At 33.5% G+C, this 20971-nt stretch overlaps 1 protein-coding gene across 1 annotated transcript in view; it reads right to left on the bottom strand.

Moving 5' to 3' along the window:
- LOC149776729 (uncharacterized) overlaps window positions 1–20971 on the bottom strand; it is a 45087-nt gene that overhangs the window by 11024 nt on the left and 13092 nt on the right. The window contains exons 2-4 of the mRNA XM_089941258.1: window positions 16275–16330; window positions 10273–10350; window positions 6157–6287 (exon numbers count right to left, since the gene is read on the bottom strand). Coding sequence (XP_089797384.1) covers window positions 6157–6287; window positions 10273–10350; window positions 16275–16330 — 265 coding nt within the window. The remainder of the gene's footprint in view (window positions 1–6156; window positions 6288–10272; window positions 10351–16274; window positions 16331–20971) is intronic.

Genomic DNA, 20971 nt, shown 5'->3' with positions numbered 1-20971 from the left:
TACTACTCAAAATTGTAACAAGATATGCACAGAAAGAAATACTTTTTCAAACAGAATCGAATAATGTCATTATTAAATATGAACAACTATACAGCTATCAAAACTTGGAGTTGTTTTCAACTGACTTCCATCTTGTCACATACTATGAATGGACCAAACAATGTTAGAGGTGTGCATAATTAATGCTTTCACTTGTAAAAAGTTTACAAAAAAATAGTGTTATCCTGTGTTGGGAAGGTCCTAAAATGCAGTAACTAATTAAGAACTTATACTTTATTAATATGCTAAGAAGCAAAACTTCAGTAAACACCAAATACTCTACAAACTGTACATTTAATAAAATAAGTTTGTCAAACAATTCATTTTCCTTTATTGGTCTGTCATATAAACATAAGTGAGTTACTGTTCTTTTTTTAAAATGCTGAAGACAGTTGCATCTTGCTGCTTAATTTCCCCACTTGGTCCCCATTACATGGTTCCCACGCTTTTCTAAATATAAATTTCCAGGTGTTTTCCTGGTTTTTTCCAGGATAAAATTTGATTTTTTAAGGTAAACATATGACCATTACTGAATGGAATTAAAGAACATTTTGGATTATAAAACATGCATTTTCCAAATCTGAAGATGTTTCACTTTGAAGACTCTCCAAAACATATATGTCAGAAAAGACGATCATGTACAAAACCACAAAATGAGTCACACAAAACAAATTTGACTGTATTCCTATAAATTGGCATTTAAAGCCATTTCAATGTACAGAATACAAATTCTAACTTTACTTTGCTGACCTGCATTATGTTGCTACATGGAAACAACATAATGAACATAAATTATTTTGTTTCCTTTCAAACCTTTAATTTCAAAGAATTCTAGAGCAATATGTGTGCATGTTATACAAAGTAAATATTTCCTATCATAGTATGAAAAAACCCAATAAATGCAAAGTTTTAGAATCTTCTTATGAAAAAAGTTTAACCCTGAAAATTATCTGTGCCAATAAAATCTCAAACAACATTTTTCAACCAACCTAAACTCCTTAAGACGATTTGGTTAATTAATTCCATCATTTAAAGACATTTACAAAAGGGTTGATTTACATTTTGACAAAAAAAACTTCAAAATTATATACTGTTGTATAAACAACGACTGAATTTCCTGTTAAAATGAACTTGTCTTCTTGTAGTTCAATAAACTAGTCCCCAAATCTGTATTGATACATGGGCTCCTATCGTTTCTTAATATATAATAAAAGGGACAACAATTTCCCATTTCTCCTGCGTTCCATTTAAGATCGGAAACCAATACTTGAAGCTACATGTCACTGTGTAATAGTTTCGCATCAAAGTTCAGCTCAGAGATTCGAAATTTTTCTAATCCGGGTCTCTGCCGAATATTCCATCCCCATTTTTCACATTGAGACATTTTGGATGGAGTGTGGGTTCAGAGCAATTACATATAAAAAAAATTGGAATCTGCCACCACCGTAAGATAGCTTACCAGCGGGCCTAGCAAATTTAAACTATGTTATATCGACTTATACCTGCGTGAAATCAATAGGAAAATTATTTATTTCTCAAAAATGGCAAGTATTATAATCGTTACGTCTTTAATCTACTGACAGATTAGATGAAACTCAACATACATGAAATCTGACCTGGTACTCGTCATTTGCGTTAATAGTCATATTACTTCACAAATCTCACACAACAACATCGGATGTCCAATAATCATGTGATATCAACAACAAACTCCTTTTTAATGTTGTTGTACAAAATTTCAATTATATTAAATGAAAGTCTGATATATTTTACAAACACCAGAAAGAACATATAATTCTCAACATATTTATTTCGGGAACAACTACAAGAAACTTGGCCAGTCTGATTCATCAAGCAGAGTAGTCTGGTTCCCTGCTTCATATGCTCCCTACATGAGAGAGCACATGTCAACGTGACAGTCACGTGCTACAAGAAAACTCAGAAGTTGGTCTTGAAATAAATATTGAGAATTTTGTGCTCTTTCGTTTTTGTATTTTTATTCAACCTATATACGACTTTCATTTAATATTTTTTCCTTCAATATTTGAAAATGACAGTTGTGAGAGTCTGTGTGCTCGTGCGACAAGCTACAGAAATCACTAGTACCAGCTCAAATTTCATCAACGCATCAGTTTCATTGTCTTTCAGCAGATTAAAGTCATAACAAGTTTAATACTCTTGCAATTTCTGAGAAAATAAATAATTTTCATATTGATTTCATGCAGGTATAACTCGATTTAACAATGTTTAAGTTTGCATGCCCATCCGCTAAGCGCCTATGCTTTAACGCCACCACACGAATATCGAGCTGACTTGATACAAAAAGTCTAATCCACTGACCATTTGGATTGTTTCAACAAATATATTTATGGCAAGAACCCAAATGATCCATACTGTAACCTCCTAATATTCTGGTTAGAACTCAATAAATTTAACTCATGATCAGTTCAGTTAAGACTTAATTATGTAATTGTTTAGGGCGTCACGTTGTGGAGGAAAATTCCCGGGGTTTTCCTGACTTTTGTCAATATTTGCAAAATTCAAGGACTTTTCACGGTCTGGAAAAATGTTCTCATTCCTCCCGACTTTTTCCCGATTTCCAGGGAACCCTGCCATTAAGTACTCCATAAATTTACATACCGTTAAACAAATCTAATACTATACTTTTGAAAATCTGGACACAATGTTAAACAGAGATAATTTCAGGGATTACAAGGTATTTATTGTTATTTTAAGCAAAACATATCTCTGCCCTTCCTCAGACTGTTTGCCTGTCTGACATTTGCCTAATAACTGAATACAAGGTCAGACAGTGGCCAAGAAATATAAACCAACAGGATGCTTTCTGTTGACATTTTATCCAAGGCTGTGCATGTATTATGGAAACATTTATTTCAAGGTTTTTCTTTTGTTTTGCAGAAGAATATTTAGTACATATTAGACTATCTTCCTTTTGTAAACATATAATAATACTTAATACCAAAGTGAAATAATGGCTGATACATTTTTAACAATATGCAATATAAATCACGGTCAGCTGTCACTGCAGATTGACACATTTTACATCTAAATGCACATTGCATTTATGATGAATACACTTAAGAGGGACTAAAAGATAGAACCAGAACACAAATTTCACTCAATAAAAAATTATTTAATTGGCATTTAAATATTAATGTTTTGCCTACTCTAGGAGTCACATTTTCAGTGGTAGAAATTTCCTTGAATATCTTTAATTACTGTGTACTAAGAATGTCATTTGGAAAGAAAATGCAAAAAATTATATGACTTCTTATTAAAAGTTGATAATTTCATTATGTTTTTAAAAACTTCCAGGTCCTATCTACCATTCTCAACCATAAAACAAAGAGTTACATAAATTTTTCAGTTACCAATTTTGATCATGATTTTCTTCAAGTTCAACAAATATGTTTTCTGGTTAAAAAAATGGGATCCACACCTGACCCCATGTTATAATCAGGTTTGCAAGTTATCAGTGTGTAAGTTATCATGGGAGTGGTGTAGTAACAAATAATCTTGATATGAAAAACTATTTTCAAGGTGAATATACTGACTTGCTCTACTTGAAGATTCATCCCTAGAATTCCAATTATTTTTTAACATCAGCCTTATTTAAAGTCATATAAATACCATTTATCTAATATTGAATGACCCTTATGCCAGAATGATTTGTGTTTAAGTTGGACAAATTCTGTTCATCAGTTTTTTGTGATAAAGTTGTGTAAACTTTTTCTTTTCACTTTTAGTAATGGCAGAAAGATTTTGTGGCAGAACAGAATCATTTATATAAATCTGAATTCAAACAAGGGCATTTTATGTCAAATTTTATCAAAGTCTGTTAGGTGGTACGTAAGAAAAAGTTGTTCAAGGTTCTCCTATTTTTATTAACAGCATATTTGATGACAGATTAGCATTAGTTGTTTGAACTTAAAAACTTTTGATGCCAAAATGCTTTTTAGAAATTGTGGTCAAATTTAATATTTTTGGGAATATGTTTAAATTATTTTCCTATTTTAGTCATGGTGGCAACATCTGATTGCAAAATCAGCATCTTCTGTATAAAAACTGCAAGCCCAGAATGTTTTCTGGCAAATTTGTTCAAATTCTGGTGTGCAGTTTTTTAAGAAAAAATTATGTTTGGGCTTTTTTTCTTCAATTTATTTGCAACAATAGCCATATCTGATGGTGGACCAACATAAGTTGTATAAAAGTCCTTTTTTCCAAGATGTGTGCTGATGCTGACAATACTGTTATAGTCTGTTCAGCAGTTTTTTAAAGTCAAATAAAAATTTTAATTTTTAGCAATGGTTTGCATATTGGAAGTCAGTATATCATCATTTTGCCAAGTTCTGCTGAGGGATTTTTTAATATTTTCCTGCTTTTAGTATTGGGAGCCATATTTGATTTTGGATCAACATCAGTTGCATAAACTTCAAAAAGGTCTACATGTCAGGATGCATTCTATTCAGCAGTCATGAAGAACTCATTTAACAGAATAGTTCTAGAGTAACAGTGGCCATATTAAGTTATTGATTAAATCATTTGTTTTGAAAGCCCTTTATTCCTTGATTCTTTCTATAAAGTCTCATCAAATTCTGTTGAGCAGATTTTCTGAAGAATTAATTTCTATTTTGCAACAGTTGTCAGGCAGACTTTTATCATTTCTTTTCAGATTTTTACAATGGCTGCCATATTTAACGTTGGGCCAAATTATCTGTACAAATCTGTGTGTGTGTGTGTGATTTAGATTTTTAATGTAGCTTTTAAAAAAATTCAGCAGTGTGGCAGTTTATAGTGATGTCTAGCAATGGGGCATCATGCCACAGACATTTAGCATTATGTCCCACCCAATCACATTATACTGACACCAGACCGACCTGCCCTAATGCTGAGTGCCAAGCAAGGCAAATGTTAGTACCATTTTTATAAGTCTTTGGTTTGACTCAGCCAGATTTCAAACCTGCGACATCCCCCATCTGAAGTGGAAACTCTAACCACTATGAGCAGTCCTGTAAATCTGAAAGCCCTTTATCCCTTGATGCTTTCTAAAGTCTGATCAAATGAGCTTGAGCAGTCTTTGAGAAGCTGCTTAAATATTTTTCTATTTTTAACAATAGTGGTCATATGTGATGGTGGACTTTTGTAGCAAGTAAGAACTTTCTATGTCAAGATGTTTTCTGCCAAATCTGTTCTATTTATATGTCAGTTTTTGAGAACATTTAAATGTTTTGTCTATTTTTAGAAACAACAGCTTTATTTGACAGTAGATCGACATGATTTGTACAAATCTGAAGGGTCATTACTCCAAGATGCTTTTCATTAGGTTTGATCAAATTATATTTGGCGGTTTTTGACAAGTCATTTAAAGGATTTTCTGTGTTTACTAATGATGATCCTATCTGCACCAACTTGAAAGCCCTTAACTCCATGATGCTTTCTGCCAAAATGGCCAATAATTCACCCAGTGCATTTTGAGATGTTTAAAATAGCAATTGTTGATGGATGCATGAGAAATGCAATACTATGCTATAAACTTCATGCAATTAAAAGTAGTTCCAATAAATAATTATGGGAACCCTACAAAAAAGGGCTCATGCTTTACTGGCTGAAAACAATTTCCAGGAATCCAAGATAAGAATGCTTCTACCTAAAGTTAAAACCATTGGTGGCCATATTGGATGTAAAGTTGGCATAATTTTTCATTTATGACCAGCTAGACATCGTAAGAAGTCTCTTGATGAAAACCCCATGAAAATATTCAGAAGGAGTCTAATTAACAGTATTGTCAAGTCAGCCATCATGGAGGCTATATTTAAAGTATGACCGGCACCATTTCAATTTATGACCAGTAAGTTACCATAATACATCTTTTGGTGAAAACTCAATGTTAATATGACCATCCATTCATGAGAAGCAGCAATAACAAGATTTTTAAGGATGTCAGATCAGAATTATTTTCATTAACGACCAACTAAACACTACAAGATGTCTATAAGTGAAAACCAGACATTTACAATATAGCTGAGAGAGGTTTTATTTTAATATATTTGCATTTCTGAAAGATCTTGTCCAAGACAAGAGATAACGGGATCTTACCTTCCAAAGGTGAGTAATTTCTACACTGTCGATGGTATAGTCTTCTAGATGTGTGATGCTGAAGCTGGTTTCTTTTTCTCAACCAATAAATTAATACGGCAATGGAGACTAGCAGGACAACAACACAAAACCTGCAAAGGATGGGCAGGTTTAACAATTAAACATTCTGTCTCACTTGGCAACAACAGTGGTATCAATGAAGCAAAATACTGTTATAGCCTTATTCAAATTGTAATCTTACAAGGCCTATAGAATAAATTATCAGAAGTCTGAAAAAATAATAATTAGATGTACCTGAAGTCATAAACATTCATGTCCCCAAACTTCGGGATGTTTGTCTTATACATAAACAACATACATTCCCCATCTCTCACAACATTTGCAGCAATAAAAGATCACAATGTTTTCTTTACAATTTTAATGTCAAGCAGTAATAAGGTATACGGCCAAATAAAAACTAGATTAAAAAGCTGAATTTTAAAAAAATTCCTTTTTTGACAATTTTACAAGCAAAGTAAGAGAAAGCAAGTAAAACCTTAACGTAACTCGCCCACTAAGTTTCCATAAAATCTTCCAAGCAGTGTGGGAGAAAAGGCACTGAGAACCTAAATTCTCATAATATCCTTGTACTGGATAAATCTTCAAGAGGTATCAAGAAAAATTGGAAAGTGGAGAAAAGTAAAACCTTACTGCACATCTTCACCAACCATACATTTAGTCTACAAAGTTTCTGTAAAATCTTTCAAGCACAGTGGAAGAAGTAATAACAAACTGAATCCCACAAATACTGGTTTCTTTTTCAAGAAATGCTCCTCAGAAAGAGCCTGGGGAAAAAAAATAAAACCTTATTGCACATCTGTATCAATCACAAATCACAATTTTGTTAGGAAACTTACTCTTCAGTTATTCTGCAAATTTCTTTTCATCTGAATCACAATGACCATGACCTCTGACCCCCAAATCAATAGGCCTCTTACATTAAAAACAAGCATCCAGAAACTGTAGTCAAGGTATGTGGTTAAGAAATAAAAATTATTATGCAAAAACCATTTTCCTTCTTTTAGTCATAGTGATTTTTATCTTTAACCTTTTGGCCCCAAAATCATCTGGACTTTTTCTTACACAAAGTGTAAGGCATCCAGTAAGTTTGGTGATTGTTGTTATTGTTGTGGGGTTTAATGCCATTTTTCAGCACACAATAGGCTATGCAAGGTGGCCAGTATTAATGGTGGAGGAAGAACCCAGGAAAACCCCAGGAAGAACCACCGACCCATGAGATGCTACTGGCAAGCTTTCTCACATACCCAAATTGGCAGAATCCTAGACTTGAACCTACGTGGACAGAGGTGAGATGGCAGTGATCCTTAACGGAGAGCGCTTTAGACCACTTGGTCACTCAGGGCCCCAGTAAGTTTGGTGAAAGTAAATTTGCAAGTAAATAATGTTTCTCTCAGAATATTTACACAATTACAATAAAAGTAGGAATACAAGCCTGCTACCTCCAGAATCTAACCTTACCAAAATATGAAAATTTATCTTTTCTGTCTATATCACATAAACAAAAGGCACTAAGTCTTGCCCATTACCTCCCCTTGCCACACCAGATGCTGTTAGTCTTTAAACTGAGCAACATGCTGATGAAGATGCTCACATGACAAGATGGCTGGGCGCATTTTAATTAATGTGATTAGGTAAGTGCTCTCAGAGAAACACAGTTTACTAGAAAAATTTGCATTCTCATTTGGGGATGCCTCTCCCAGTCATATCAACATAAGGAGAATGGGAGGAGGGAATGCTAAGCTTTTACTTGTACCTTGGGTACCCTTTATGGGAAGAAAAACTGGATCCCCTATGTGACTGACAACCCACTCTCCTACTTAAAGCAAATGATCCATGACCACTATATCAGACTAAAAAGACGATTACTGAAATTTTCTTAATGCCAAATTTCACTGGTGAATCCAGTGACGCTAACAGGCTGTGTTGGTTTTAACTACATCTGGTGGTCAAATGGGCCACATCCACAGGACCCACCAGATTCAGGTCGTGTCTCTGCGATGCTAAATCCCTGAGATAGCAGCTCGAGATGGTTGACTCCTCATGCCAGCCAACAGCTTACAAGATGTCCTGGTTTGAAACATTGTAAATCAAACATGAGGTTTGCAGAGATCACTCTAATTTCACCTGCAGAAATCTTGAGATGACTTGGATCTTTTGAGACTTCAGAGTATGCCGAGTGTACAACCCACTTAAGCCATGAATATGCCAGGCTTGAAGGGTAATATCCAGCTTTCATGGGGAGAGTCATTTGCAGTTGCCATGACTTGCCTCTTTGTGCAGTGCTTGAGGGTGTAGATAGGATCTTACATGGCTGATGTTCTCATCATATCTATAGACCAGAAGAAGTGTATGATAACTGATTACTTACTGACAATAACTGGTTCTTGGCCACAAAGTCTGGTTGTGTCATGAGGGTCAATAAACAATTCAATCTGACTAAAGACAGTTTGGGTCAACTGAAAGGGCATTTAAGTTGTTCACCCTGCATTCAGCAGCTAAAGCTATCAGGAAACAGGTTTTGTAAGATAGAAGCTCCAGCAAGGTCTGGGCTGAAGACCTGAATTTATCTGAATTGAACAATATTAAGATCCAGGACAGATTCCATTTTGGAAACAGGGTGAGGGATTTTGGTCTGTTCAAATCAAAATTGGCTTCAGGTCTGATAGATCTTTATCATGACCAATGACCCTTCTGTCATGATGCCTGAATTTATTAGATGTCATGGAGTGGTAGCCTTTAATAGTAATTGGTGCTAACTATTTCTCCTCACAGAACCTGAGAAAAACTTAATTTTTAGCAATGGTCAGCCATATGTGTTTACAGAAATGAACAGTCAAGGTCAAACTATTTTCTGGAAAAATTATGAGTTCCTATTAAATTGAACAACATTATTTTAACATACAATGAAATTTTTAAACAAATAGAAAGAATTTAAAACTTACAAACAATTAAATCAGATATAAACTAAATCAAATATGCATAACATGTAAACCTCAAATATAACTAATCTATGGTAAAAAGAAAGCTTTATTATACAAATCTTTCTTTTTTTATGGGGGAAGTGTTAAGTATATTTGATTTAATTTAATTGTTTGTTAGTTTTAACATTTTTTTATTCCATTACATGCTATTGTAAAGTAACTTTATTTACTGGAATAGAGTTAAGTTCTGACTGATTTTTTAATTATCTTTGATGTAAACACTAGTTTATTGTTTATATATTTATAGTTTATAATAGTTATTCTTGCCTTAACACTTGAGAAGTTAAAGTGTTTTATGCTGTGATCAGATTTGGGGCTAATTTTTTAATTCGTGGATTATTTTTGGATTTGATTTGTTAAATTGTAAGTTCTTCTTCTCATTTTTACCTTTTTTTTTCCAGGAAATAAATTATTTGTTAAATTTTACAAAGCTTGTTGCCTTCACTTTGTTCTTGTTACGTTTTGTAAGAGCCTAAACACGTAACACCTTTACCTCTTGTTATGAGAGGTGTAAGTTTTCGTTGAATTTAATCTTAGCATATTTAGGTAAAACATCTTTAGCATCATCATGACACTGATGCATAATACTACACATGTATGGTATGTGGTGCATGACAAATAAACTAATAATGCAACTAGGTGTACATGTACTATCTGGACATTTGCATCCAATAACACCTAAGGAATGTTCACTTACAAGGTTAACATTTCCAAATCTTTAACTTTTTACAGGCTGTAAGCTAAAATAACTTGCTTATAAGTGTAAATACTGCTGCCTTAATCACAACAACCTTGACTGTTGACCCTTAGACTGCAAAAAAAATTAGGCTTTTCTCTTATGGCAGAAACTCCAGTTATTGTGTGGAAATAAGGAACATAAGGATGGATGAATGGACTGACTTCCTAACATCATATATTCCACTCAATTTTGGGCATCTAGAGTGCATATAACAAAACTTCAGGCATGTTTTTTGTCATAGGCAATAATAAAATTCCATACCATAAACCTACATTTTTTGTGATGCAAAAAAAGATAACATTCAATGCCACAGTCATGCTTTTGAACAAAACTTACCAAAAGTACCAGAGCTTGTAAAATTCCAAGAAATTTTCACAGCATTTATCACTACAACACTCTTCAAATGCTCTGCAACTGAAAATGTAAACAAACATATGGCACAAATACCATATATACTCATTCACTCATATTTAGAAACTGAATCAAACTGCAAACAAAAAAGATCATATCTGCGTTATAGCAAAATGCAGCTGCAGATCAGGGTCAATGCTGTTTGTTCTACAGATTACTCCTACTCAAATGCACAGACCCAGATTTATCAGCACATTATGTGATGACAGATCTGGATCTATACAGCTTGCAGCTGGACTCAAAAGATAAAAAATATGGTACACATGTATTTTGATTACAACTAATCTGCAAACAAAGCATACTAAACTGAATGCTTAATCCATAAATTGGCAGAACTGAAATGCCAACTGGTTAGTACAGCAGAAGAATTTTAAACCAATTTGTTTCAATTGAAATTATAACACTTTATCAGCTGATACCAAAAGTTTCACACAAATGGTAAGACAGTGTATTTAATTCTTACAAACTACTTCCTACCAGGTACAAGTGACAATACTGTCAAGATTTATAGCCCCTGAGGTAGCTGTGTTATTGGAGTTAAAACAAGCTAAGCACAACAGGTGGCACTAAGTAACAGTTTCCATTTTGCACGGGGGGGGGGGGGGCTTAAGCTCTACAAAAAAAATTCAATTAAACAACAATCAACCAACAGTTGGTAAGGGACAAGTGCAGCTGGAGGATTCACTGTCCTACACTGCCTCAATAAAACAGTGTTCCATGGAAGCAAGAAGCTTGCCAGTGTCTGTGTTAATGCATCTCCACTGTGGTGTTGATGTGTCTCTTCTAAAGCCAGTGTCCACATACAATGGAACACATTACTGTTGAGTGTGACCATTTCCACCCTGTAGACCAGAAGTTTTATAGATTTTTATGGTGATGACCCTCCAAAGATAATCTTCAACTTTTTAAAGACTGTATTCTATATATATATTTTACCTTTATCTTTTACTATATATATATATATATATATATATATATATATATATATATATATATATATATATATAGACACACACACATACAATGTGAAAATGTAGTCACCTGAACCTATGGAATTGGGAAAATTAGAAAAGAAGGATGGAAACAATTGTATGGTCGATAGCTAAGTTAATTAAATCATAATAGCTTAGATCAAAAGGAAATACATTTAAATGTTTGAATTACCTCTTGCTGGTTCCTCATTTCGCTTAGCTGCCATTTCTCACTCGTTTCAATACGTCGGACAGTATGTGAATGGTTACACACTCAGCATTTAGGTAGTCAACCATGCGGTGTTTGTAGTGTTCTGCTTTCTTCATACTTTCGTTCTTCATTTAAATGATCTTTCATGTTTAAATCCTAAGTGTGTCTTATATTTATTTAATCAGTATGAATAAAAATAGATTTTAAAAAAATAAAGAAGCAACTTATTAATTTGCAAGATTGCAATTACATACTTGCAAAAGGAAAAGAACAACATTTTGAAGCAGATGCTCTGGACAAGGCTGTGTACAGTTTATTCATTCTCATTCAATGAATCGAAATACAGTTGTTTGCAGTCAATCTTAACTTGTTGGAAATGCAAGTATATGTATTTATACGTGATATAAAAAAAATATATGTATATTAAGTTTGCAGCATCTTTGACACACTACTCATCCATTTTTCATTACAAGGAAACGAAGAAAACCTCATTTCTTTATTTCCATTTTCCATATTAGTAACATGAAACCCTATTTAAATGCAGGGTCAGCATCTTTCCGACAAATCTTTTAGGTCTTCATGCTTCATACAAATTTTGGTCAAATTTTGTTAAGCAATTTATGAAAATTGCTTTACAATTTGTAGTAATGGTGGCCATATTTGATGATGAATCTGGATCATTTGAACAAATCTCCCCTGTATCTGACTTGTTAAAACTTTAATACAAAACACTGCTATTTGAACAAATTTCCTTGTATCTAATTTGTTAAAACTTTAATACAAAACACTGCTATCTGAAGATCTCCCCTATAACTGACTTGTTAAAACTTTGATACAAAACACTGCTATTTAAACAAATTTCTCTTGTATCTAATTTGTTAAAACTTTAATATAAAACACTGTTATTTCAACAAATTTCCTTGTATCTAATTTGTTACAACTTTAATACAAAACACTGCTATTTGAAGATCTCCCCTGTAACTGACTTGTTAAAACTTTATTACAAAACACTGCTATTTTAACAAATTTCTCTTGATCTGACTTGTTAAAACTTTATTACAAAACACTGCTATTTAAACAAATTTCTCTTGTATCTAATTTGTTAAAACTTTAATATAAAACACTGTTATTTCAACAAATTTCCTTGTATCTAATTTGTTACAACTTTAATACAAAACACTGCTATTTGAACAGGTCTCCCCTGTAACTGACTTGTTAAAACTTTAAAACAAAACTATTTGAACAAATTTCCCTTGTATTTGACTTGTTAAAACTTTATTACAAAACACTGCTAATGACAAACTGTTACCACCAGATAAGCAACATCTATATGTTACTGTGGTAATGCAAGCAAGACAATAAAGGGTATCTTGTCAAACTTGTGCAAAGGACACATAGCATTTTTAATGTTAAGCTAATAACTGCAATACAAACTTGAGGCCTAAGTAAGCTTGAGACCACTCACCAAGCTGATATTTGTCTAACAGCCAAATGCAACAGAAGTTCACCAGGAAATCTAGGGGAGGTCAAATTTATACATCAAAACGAGGAATGAAATTTGTGCAAATCTGGCATTTGGGCATGAAGACTACAATGTATGTAGGATTGGATGGATTAGACAAACTGTTTGATAGGCCACAGAAGAACTGATTTTATTCATCCAAAATAAAGTGATGGCTCATTTCCCTCAACAAACAGGCTTTCAGATGGGGAAGTAGTTCTAAATGCAAAAATGCATCCAGTCTGAAGCAAAGTCAGAATGAGCATCTGCTGGCAATATTAACAATACATACATACATATATATATATATATATATATATATATATATATATATATATATATATATATATATATATATATATATATATACACACACACACACACACACACACACACACACACACACCTATAACCATGCCATAGTCAGAAGTTTAGATATTTCTAAAGACATGTATATATAAAGCAAGATCTTCCGATCTGTATGCCAGATTTTTTCTTTTTACTTAATCCAGGTCTTTGTAATATTTGTCCCTAAGCTATACATAATGCATGGAAGGAAAGTTAAATTTGGTGAAAAATAAGCCTTACAATTTGTTTCCTCCTCAACAAGAAAAATGTCAAGATAAGCTTTTGGATCATCATAAATCTAATATAATCAGCAGAGACAAATGCAAACAGTATTAGACTTGAAATTTTACCCATTTTTTTCTTTCTTTTCAGATTTATATTTAAGCATATCTATAGTTCACATTAAATAATATGCATACCATTTGATGCATGGTAGATCAAAAAGTTATCAATCAATCATGAGAAGTCAGTTCCTTGATTAGGGCAAATTTCCATACCATTATAGTCGCATACAAGGCAGGTCCAACTGCAAACAACACAGACCCAAATCTGCCACTGCATAATGCATTGGCAGATTAGGGTCTATGCTATATGTCCTACTAATTAGTCATAACGAATTGCATAGACCAGGATCTGCTGGCACATCTAGGGCAATGGCAGATCTTGGTTTGTGGTTTGCAGATGGACACAGCATAAATAGGTGTATATGCAGGATGCTTTTAAGCTTCATGTTAAATGGAGACATTGACAATATACTGCCCTGTATAAATTTTAAAATCCTTCAAGCAAAGATACTTTCTGCAAAATTTTGGTGAATTTTGTTGAGCAGTTTTTAAATTGTTGTTGATGCTAAATGTTTGTCTAATTTTCGGAACAGCAACCATATTTGAATACAGATAAGCATAACCAGTAAAAATTTTAAAGCTCTCTGTGCCAGGATGCTCCAAGTTAACTTGGTCAAATTATGTTTAGTCCATTCAAAGAAGTTGCTGAAAGCTTTTATTGGACCACTCCAGTGACCTAGTGGTTAGTCAGCATCCAGCTTGGATGCAGGAAGTTGTGGGTTCGAACCCCAGCCAAGTCATAAAGACTTATAAAAATGGTACTAACAGCTGCCTTGCTGGGCACTCAGCATTAAGAGGTTAGTGTTGGGACTGGTCGGCCTGGTGTCAGCATAATGTGACTGAATAGGACATGATGCTACATGTCTGCGTCATGATGCCCCAGTGCTAGACATCACTATAAACTGCCACACTGCAGACATTGTAGTGATATGACTGAAAAATTGTCAAAGCATTAACATTAACAATCCAAATCACACACTCACACTGAAAGCTTTTATTACTTGGTAACAGTGGCAATACATGATGGTTTATCAATGTAAATGTACATTTTCGAAAAGACTTTATACCAGTGTGCTTTGTGTTAATATTGAATAAACTTATGTTCAGCAGTATTTGACAAAAACTATATTTTAATAACAACTATCACATTTAAAGACAAATCAGCTACACTTGTATATTACATGAAAGCACTTCATGCTTTGTGTCAAACATGATCAAAGTCTTTTGAGCAGTGGCTTAGCAGAAATTGTTTGAAAGCTTTTCCACATTAGTAACAGCAGCCCTAATTAAAAAATGGGCAGCATCTTTCCTACAAATCTCTAAGATCTTCATGCCAGAATGCTTTAAGTCAAATTTGGTCAAATTCTGTGAAGCAATTTATTAAAAGTGCTTTTCAATTTTTAGTAATGGTGGCCATAATTGATAACGTATCTGCATCATTTGAACAAACTTGAACGTCCTTCATGCAAGAATGCTTTCTGTCCAATGCTGTTAAGCCATTTGGGAGAAGCCATTTAACAGTCAATCTATTTTCAATAACAAATCCCATATTTTATAGCAGATCAACATCATCTATACCAATGTTAAAGTTCTTCATGCCAAGATGGTTTTTGTTAAATTTGATCAAATAATGTTTAGCTGAACATTCATCTTTATTTATAGAAAGAACTTTTGCTTGATTTCAGGTAATGGGTATAGTTGACAAACAATACTTCAAATAACAAATGGAATATTTACTTCTATCTATGCTATATTCATACTTGGGGGGTGTGTGTGTGATTTGGATTTTAATGCAGCTTTAAAAGAAATTCAGCAAAACCTTTATGATGTCCGCAATTTGAGTATAGTGGGCAACCTTTACTTCATGTGATAGAGAGAATATTTATTTATACACATCCTGTATTTCTATAAATATATTTCAAATATACTGACATATTCTTTTAAAGTAAACATGTCCACTGGGGGCAGAGATCTTTCCACCATAAATTATAGTAAAAGTCATTTTCATGAAGGCATTCAGAATTTACTATTTCAATTACGGGTGTCATTTTAAATATTTGATTATACATGCATTTAAATGGCAATTATTCACTCTATATGGATACTCAAATATTACTATTCCTTTGGAAGGTCATTATTTACACATGCCCCAAGAAATACATGCAATAAAATCAATGTTAAATAAGGTCGACATTCATGGAAAAGGTCAACTTAAAGTGTTTTCCAGTACAAAGAAAACTGAATGTTGTGTGCTGTGATGTCACAATATAAAACAGCACATATTCAAACTAGGTACCATGTTATTTGTTATGCCAGATCCAGCATGTACTTTAGTTCATATTGTACTTCTATCATTATTTTAAAATGAGATTCACGTCCAGTAGCCTGCTCCAACAACACCACATTGTTTTATATTATCCTAGGATCATAACATAACAAAAATATTCATAAATAGTAACACTCATATACATGCATTTAAGCAATCTTTAAGGTGGGGGGGGGGGTATGTGCCATAACATTTTGAGTGTAATTTAGTAATTAAATATACTTACTAGAAATGAGTAGTTTTCCCATAATTACTAGTATAAATGCAATACTTGGCCTCCACCTGTAAAATGTAAATCATGCTTAACTTTGTACCATAGTTACAATGATAATAATAATAATAATAATAATAATAATAATACAATAAAGACCTTATTTGAACAGTGAAACCTGTCCTGAAAGACCACCCCTTCTGCCAAAACTTAATAGTCTCTCATGGCAGGTGGTCTCTCAAGACAGGTGGTCTCTCAAAGCAGTGGTCTCTTGAGACAAGTTTTACTGTACCAATGTAAAAATAATAATAATAATAATAATAATAATAATAACAAAAATGACTATTTTTACCAATGTAATAATAATAACAATAATAATGACTTTTTTCCAATGTAGTAATTATAACAACAACAATAAAGCCTATATTTTCTGAGGGTAACTCAATAGTTACAAATAAGTCCTAATCAACCTTGTAGCTTCTATTATGTACATATATTTACAAGTTAATAAAAATATGTTTGCATGCAGACACAAAGAAACAAATACATAAAATACTTAAAACTAATCACATAAATGTTACATTAATGAAGAAGTGAAAAACAGGAGGTGATGTATCTTATATTTTAATAAATACCCCATGCTATTTAGGATTTCATGAATCTAATAAATCTATTGTGAAAGGAAGAAATTCTTTGAGATGATTAATATGATGAGGAATATTATCCCAAACAAAAGTACTGATAGTTTTTTAACAACTCCAATTTTTGGGGTGATCCCAGGTGGCTAAGTGGTCTAAAGCACTTGCCTTTATAGATCACTCACATCACCTCTACCCTTGTGAAGTCAAGTCTTGGCTTAATTGAGCAATGTGGATATGTAAGAAAGCTTGCCAGTACCTTCCTGTGGATTGGTGGTTCTTTCTGGGGTGTTCCTGGGTTCTTACTCAACAAAGATATATCTGTTCACCACACATAGCCTATCATGTGGTGAAAAATGGCATCACTCCCCTGCACCATCCAAAAGCCCTCAGGTATAAGGGGCTGATTTTGTTCACACCTAAATTGGCCTATCTAAAGAGCATATTTTCATATTCTTTTAACACTTTAATTGTAAGTATTGCATTCTGGACATTATTTATTGGCTGGTCAAAAATTAATTTTCATGCCATTCTTGGGAGTCTGAAAATTCTTTTCATAGTTGATATAAATGTATTTCCCAAATTATATATTACAGTAGTCAAGCTGGAGTTGACGATAACATTTGTCAAACATAAGTCTTTATTGCAATAAAATAAGGGTCTCAATCTCCTTAAGAGCCACATATAAGAACATAATTTTTAAAAGAATATAATTTAGATGATGATACCATATTAAAGTTATTGTCTACAAATATGCCAAGAACATTATCAAGACAAGTCATTTCCAGATCAGTCTTGTAGCAGAGAACATGGTGCATATAAATTTGTAATCTAGGTCCTTTCTGTTGCATAGTTATCATCAAGACATTTGTTTTGTACGCAGTGAGGGTTGTATCATTTTCATAGCACCACATCTGAAGTCTGCTGAGGGCAGTTAAAGGCCTTTCTTACTTTCAGCTTGATTAATTTGAGCATCAGACAAAGAATTACTGTCAGCATACATGACAAGTGATGAGAATGCATCTCCCATTTTCAGAGATAGGTCATTTATGAAGGGGCAAATAACAAGGGCCCTAAGATAGAACCTTGTGCCATTCCTCAACATTAATTGTGGTTTTATTTTCAGACAGAAGTCTATTTAATGTCACCTTTTCACAACCAAGAAGGCTTTGAAACACTTAAGAATATCTTCACCACAATGATAGATTTCTAACTGTTCAAGAATAATTTCATCAGCTACACTGGTGAAAAGCCTTTTGAAAATGAATCATTATAATTCCTACTAACTTTCCTTCTTTAAGACTTTCAGTCACTGACAATCCTAAGAGATAAATGGGTGCATCACAAGATTGATCATTTTGAAAGCAAAATTGATTTTCATGGAGTACAATTGTTGAGATAGTTCATAAAGTAGTTGTGTCAATTTCATAGAAATTTGAAAAGAGATGAAAGGGTTGATATCAGTTAATAGCTGTTTTCCTCCTCTTTTGATCCAGCTTTATGTGCTGTCATTTTGGCAGCTAAACCAAAATTGGGAAAACTGGCTTATTCTCAAACTGATTACAGAGAAAGGTAATGATACAAGCAATAGCTTTTAAATAATTAAATTGACCTTTGAAATCACTTCATGAATTTCAAATGTATTATTGTTTGGAAGCATTTTGGAAGAAGAACTTTTCAATTCAGGATGATAGGAGTCCAAATTATGTTTTATAATTTTAGATGTAATGTTTACAAAGAATTCACTGAAATTCTTGTAATGTCATCAGGAGATTATTAACATGGTCACCATCATTAATTAGCGATGACATATCTTTTTTATTCTAGCACCTCCCTGCTTCAAATTGCTTTAAAATTTTCCACATAGTTTTGGGGTTGATTTTCTGATCATCAAGGACTATTTTGTAATTGTGTTTCTTTGCTTACTTAATGATTTGTTAGCTATATTTCTGCAGATTTTGCATTCATCTTCATTATGAATAGATTTTAAATGGTCTCATCTGTTGATAATATCTAAAATTTCGAGGGTGACCCAGTCAGGTTAATAATCATACTTCACTCTATTTGTATTCAAAGGTGCATGGGGACTGACAACATCCAAAAAATAGATATAACCAAGTGCTTAAAATGTCATCAGCATCATATAAAATCGGATACTATCCTTGAGGATCTGCTCTAAATCCTTTAAGAAAAAATTATTACTGAATTTTTTTAAAGACCTGTATGCGATGTAATTATCAAGAATCTTTTCTAGTATATTGTTTTTGTGCTTTCTTTTGAAAAAATATTTAAAATGATCACCTAAACTGATTTTGGGAATGAAATTATTTTAAAATTTTCTTGTGTATACAGTATTTGTTTATATGAACAATAAGTATTTTTTAATTTCATGTTACTGATGAATGCAAATCAGTAATATGACTATATTCGAATAAAACACCAAACCCATCCCAAAATGGTATACCATATTTCTCCCACTATAAACCCCCGTTTGATAACAAGTCCATCAACAAATTTTAAAACTTTTAGTTAATCATAAGTTTAAGCTTTGAGCAAAACTTTCAAAAAGTTCCAACCTTTGTTTCAAAATTTTGATGGCTTTTGACCTGAACATCACCTGTGCCTGGCTAGAAGATCAATATTGGAATGGTTACCCTCACCTGTGCCTGGCTAGAAGATCAATATTGGAATGGTTACCCTCTATGCCAGGCCAGAAGAACAATACTGAAATGGCCACCCTCTATGCCAGGCTAAAAAGATCAATACTGGAATAGATACCCTCTATGCCAGGCTAGTAGATCTGGAATGGTTACCATCTATGCCAGGCTAGAAAATCAACCCTTAATGCCAGACTAGAAGATCAATACTGGAATGGTTACCCTCTATGCCAGGCTAGAAAATCAATATTAGAATAGTTATCCCCTGTGCCATGCTAGAAGATCAGTATTGGAATAGATACTCTCTATGCCAGTTTAGATCAATATTAGAATGGTTACCCTCTATGCCAGGCAGGAATATCACTATTGGAATGGTTAACCATTATGCCAGGCTGTAAGAACAATATTGGAATGGTTATCCTCTATGCAAGGCTAGAAGAAATTTTTGGAATGGTTACCCTCCATGCCAGGCTAGAAAATCAACCATGGAATCAGGTTACCCTCTATGCCAGGCTAGACGATCAATATTGGAATGGTTACCCTCTATACCAGGCTAGAACATCACTATTGGAATGATAACCCTGTATGCCAGGCTAGAAAATCAATCATGGAATCATGTTACCCTCTATGTCAGACTAGAAAATCAAACATGGAATCATTTTACCCTCTATGTCAGGCTAGAAAATCAATCACGGAATCAGGTTACATTCTATGCCAGGCTAGAATATCACTATTAGAATGGATACCCACTATGCCAGGATATAACAACATTGGAACAGTTACCCTCTATGTCAGGCTATAAGAAAATTTTGGAATGGTTACCCTCTATGCCAGGCTAGAAAATGAATCATGGAATCAGGTTAACCTCTATGTCAGGCTAGAAGATCAATATTGGAATAGATACTCTCTATGCCAGTTTAGATCAATATTGGAATGGTTACCCTCGATGCCAGGCAGGATTTTTATCACTACTGGAATGGTTACCCATTATGCCAGACTATAAGAACAATATTAGAATGGTTACCCTCTGTGAAAGGCTACAAGAAAATTTTGGAATGGTTACCCTCCATGCCAGGCTAGAAAATGAATCATGGAATCTGGTTACCCTCTATGTCAGGCTAGAAGATCAATATTGGAATGGTAAACATGTATGCCAGGCTAGAAAATCACTATTGGAATGGTAACCATGTATGCCAGGCTAGTAGATAAATACTGGAATGGTCACCCTCTAAGCCAGGCTAGTAGATCAATATCTAAATGGTTACCATCTATGCATGGCTAGTAGATCAATATCTAAATGGTTACCATCTATGCATGGCTAGTAGATCAATATTGGAATGGGTACCCTCGTTATCCTCTATGAAAGGCAACAAGAAAATTTTGGAATGGTTACCCTCTACGTCAAGCTAGAAAATGA

Source organism: Sinohyriopsis cumingii, chromosome 18 (genome assembly GCF_028554795.1).
Source record: "Sinohyriopsis cumingii isolate HCF-2022 chromosome 18, ASM2855479v2, whole genome shotgun sequence".
In the NCBI taxonomy this organism is placed as follows: Eukaryota; Metazoa; Mollusca; class Bivalvia; order Unionida; family Unionidae; genus Sinohyriopsis; species Sinohyriopsis cumingii.
Note: the sequence above shows the minus strand (reverse complement) of the source record. Positions and strands in the feature narration are given on the sequence as shown.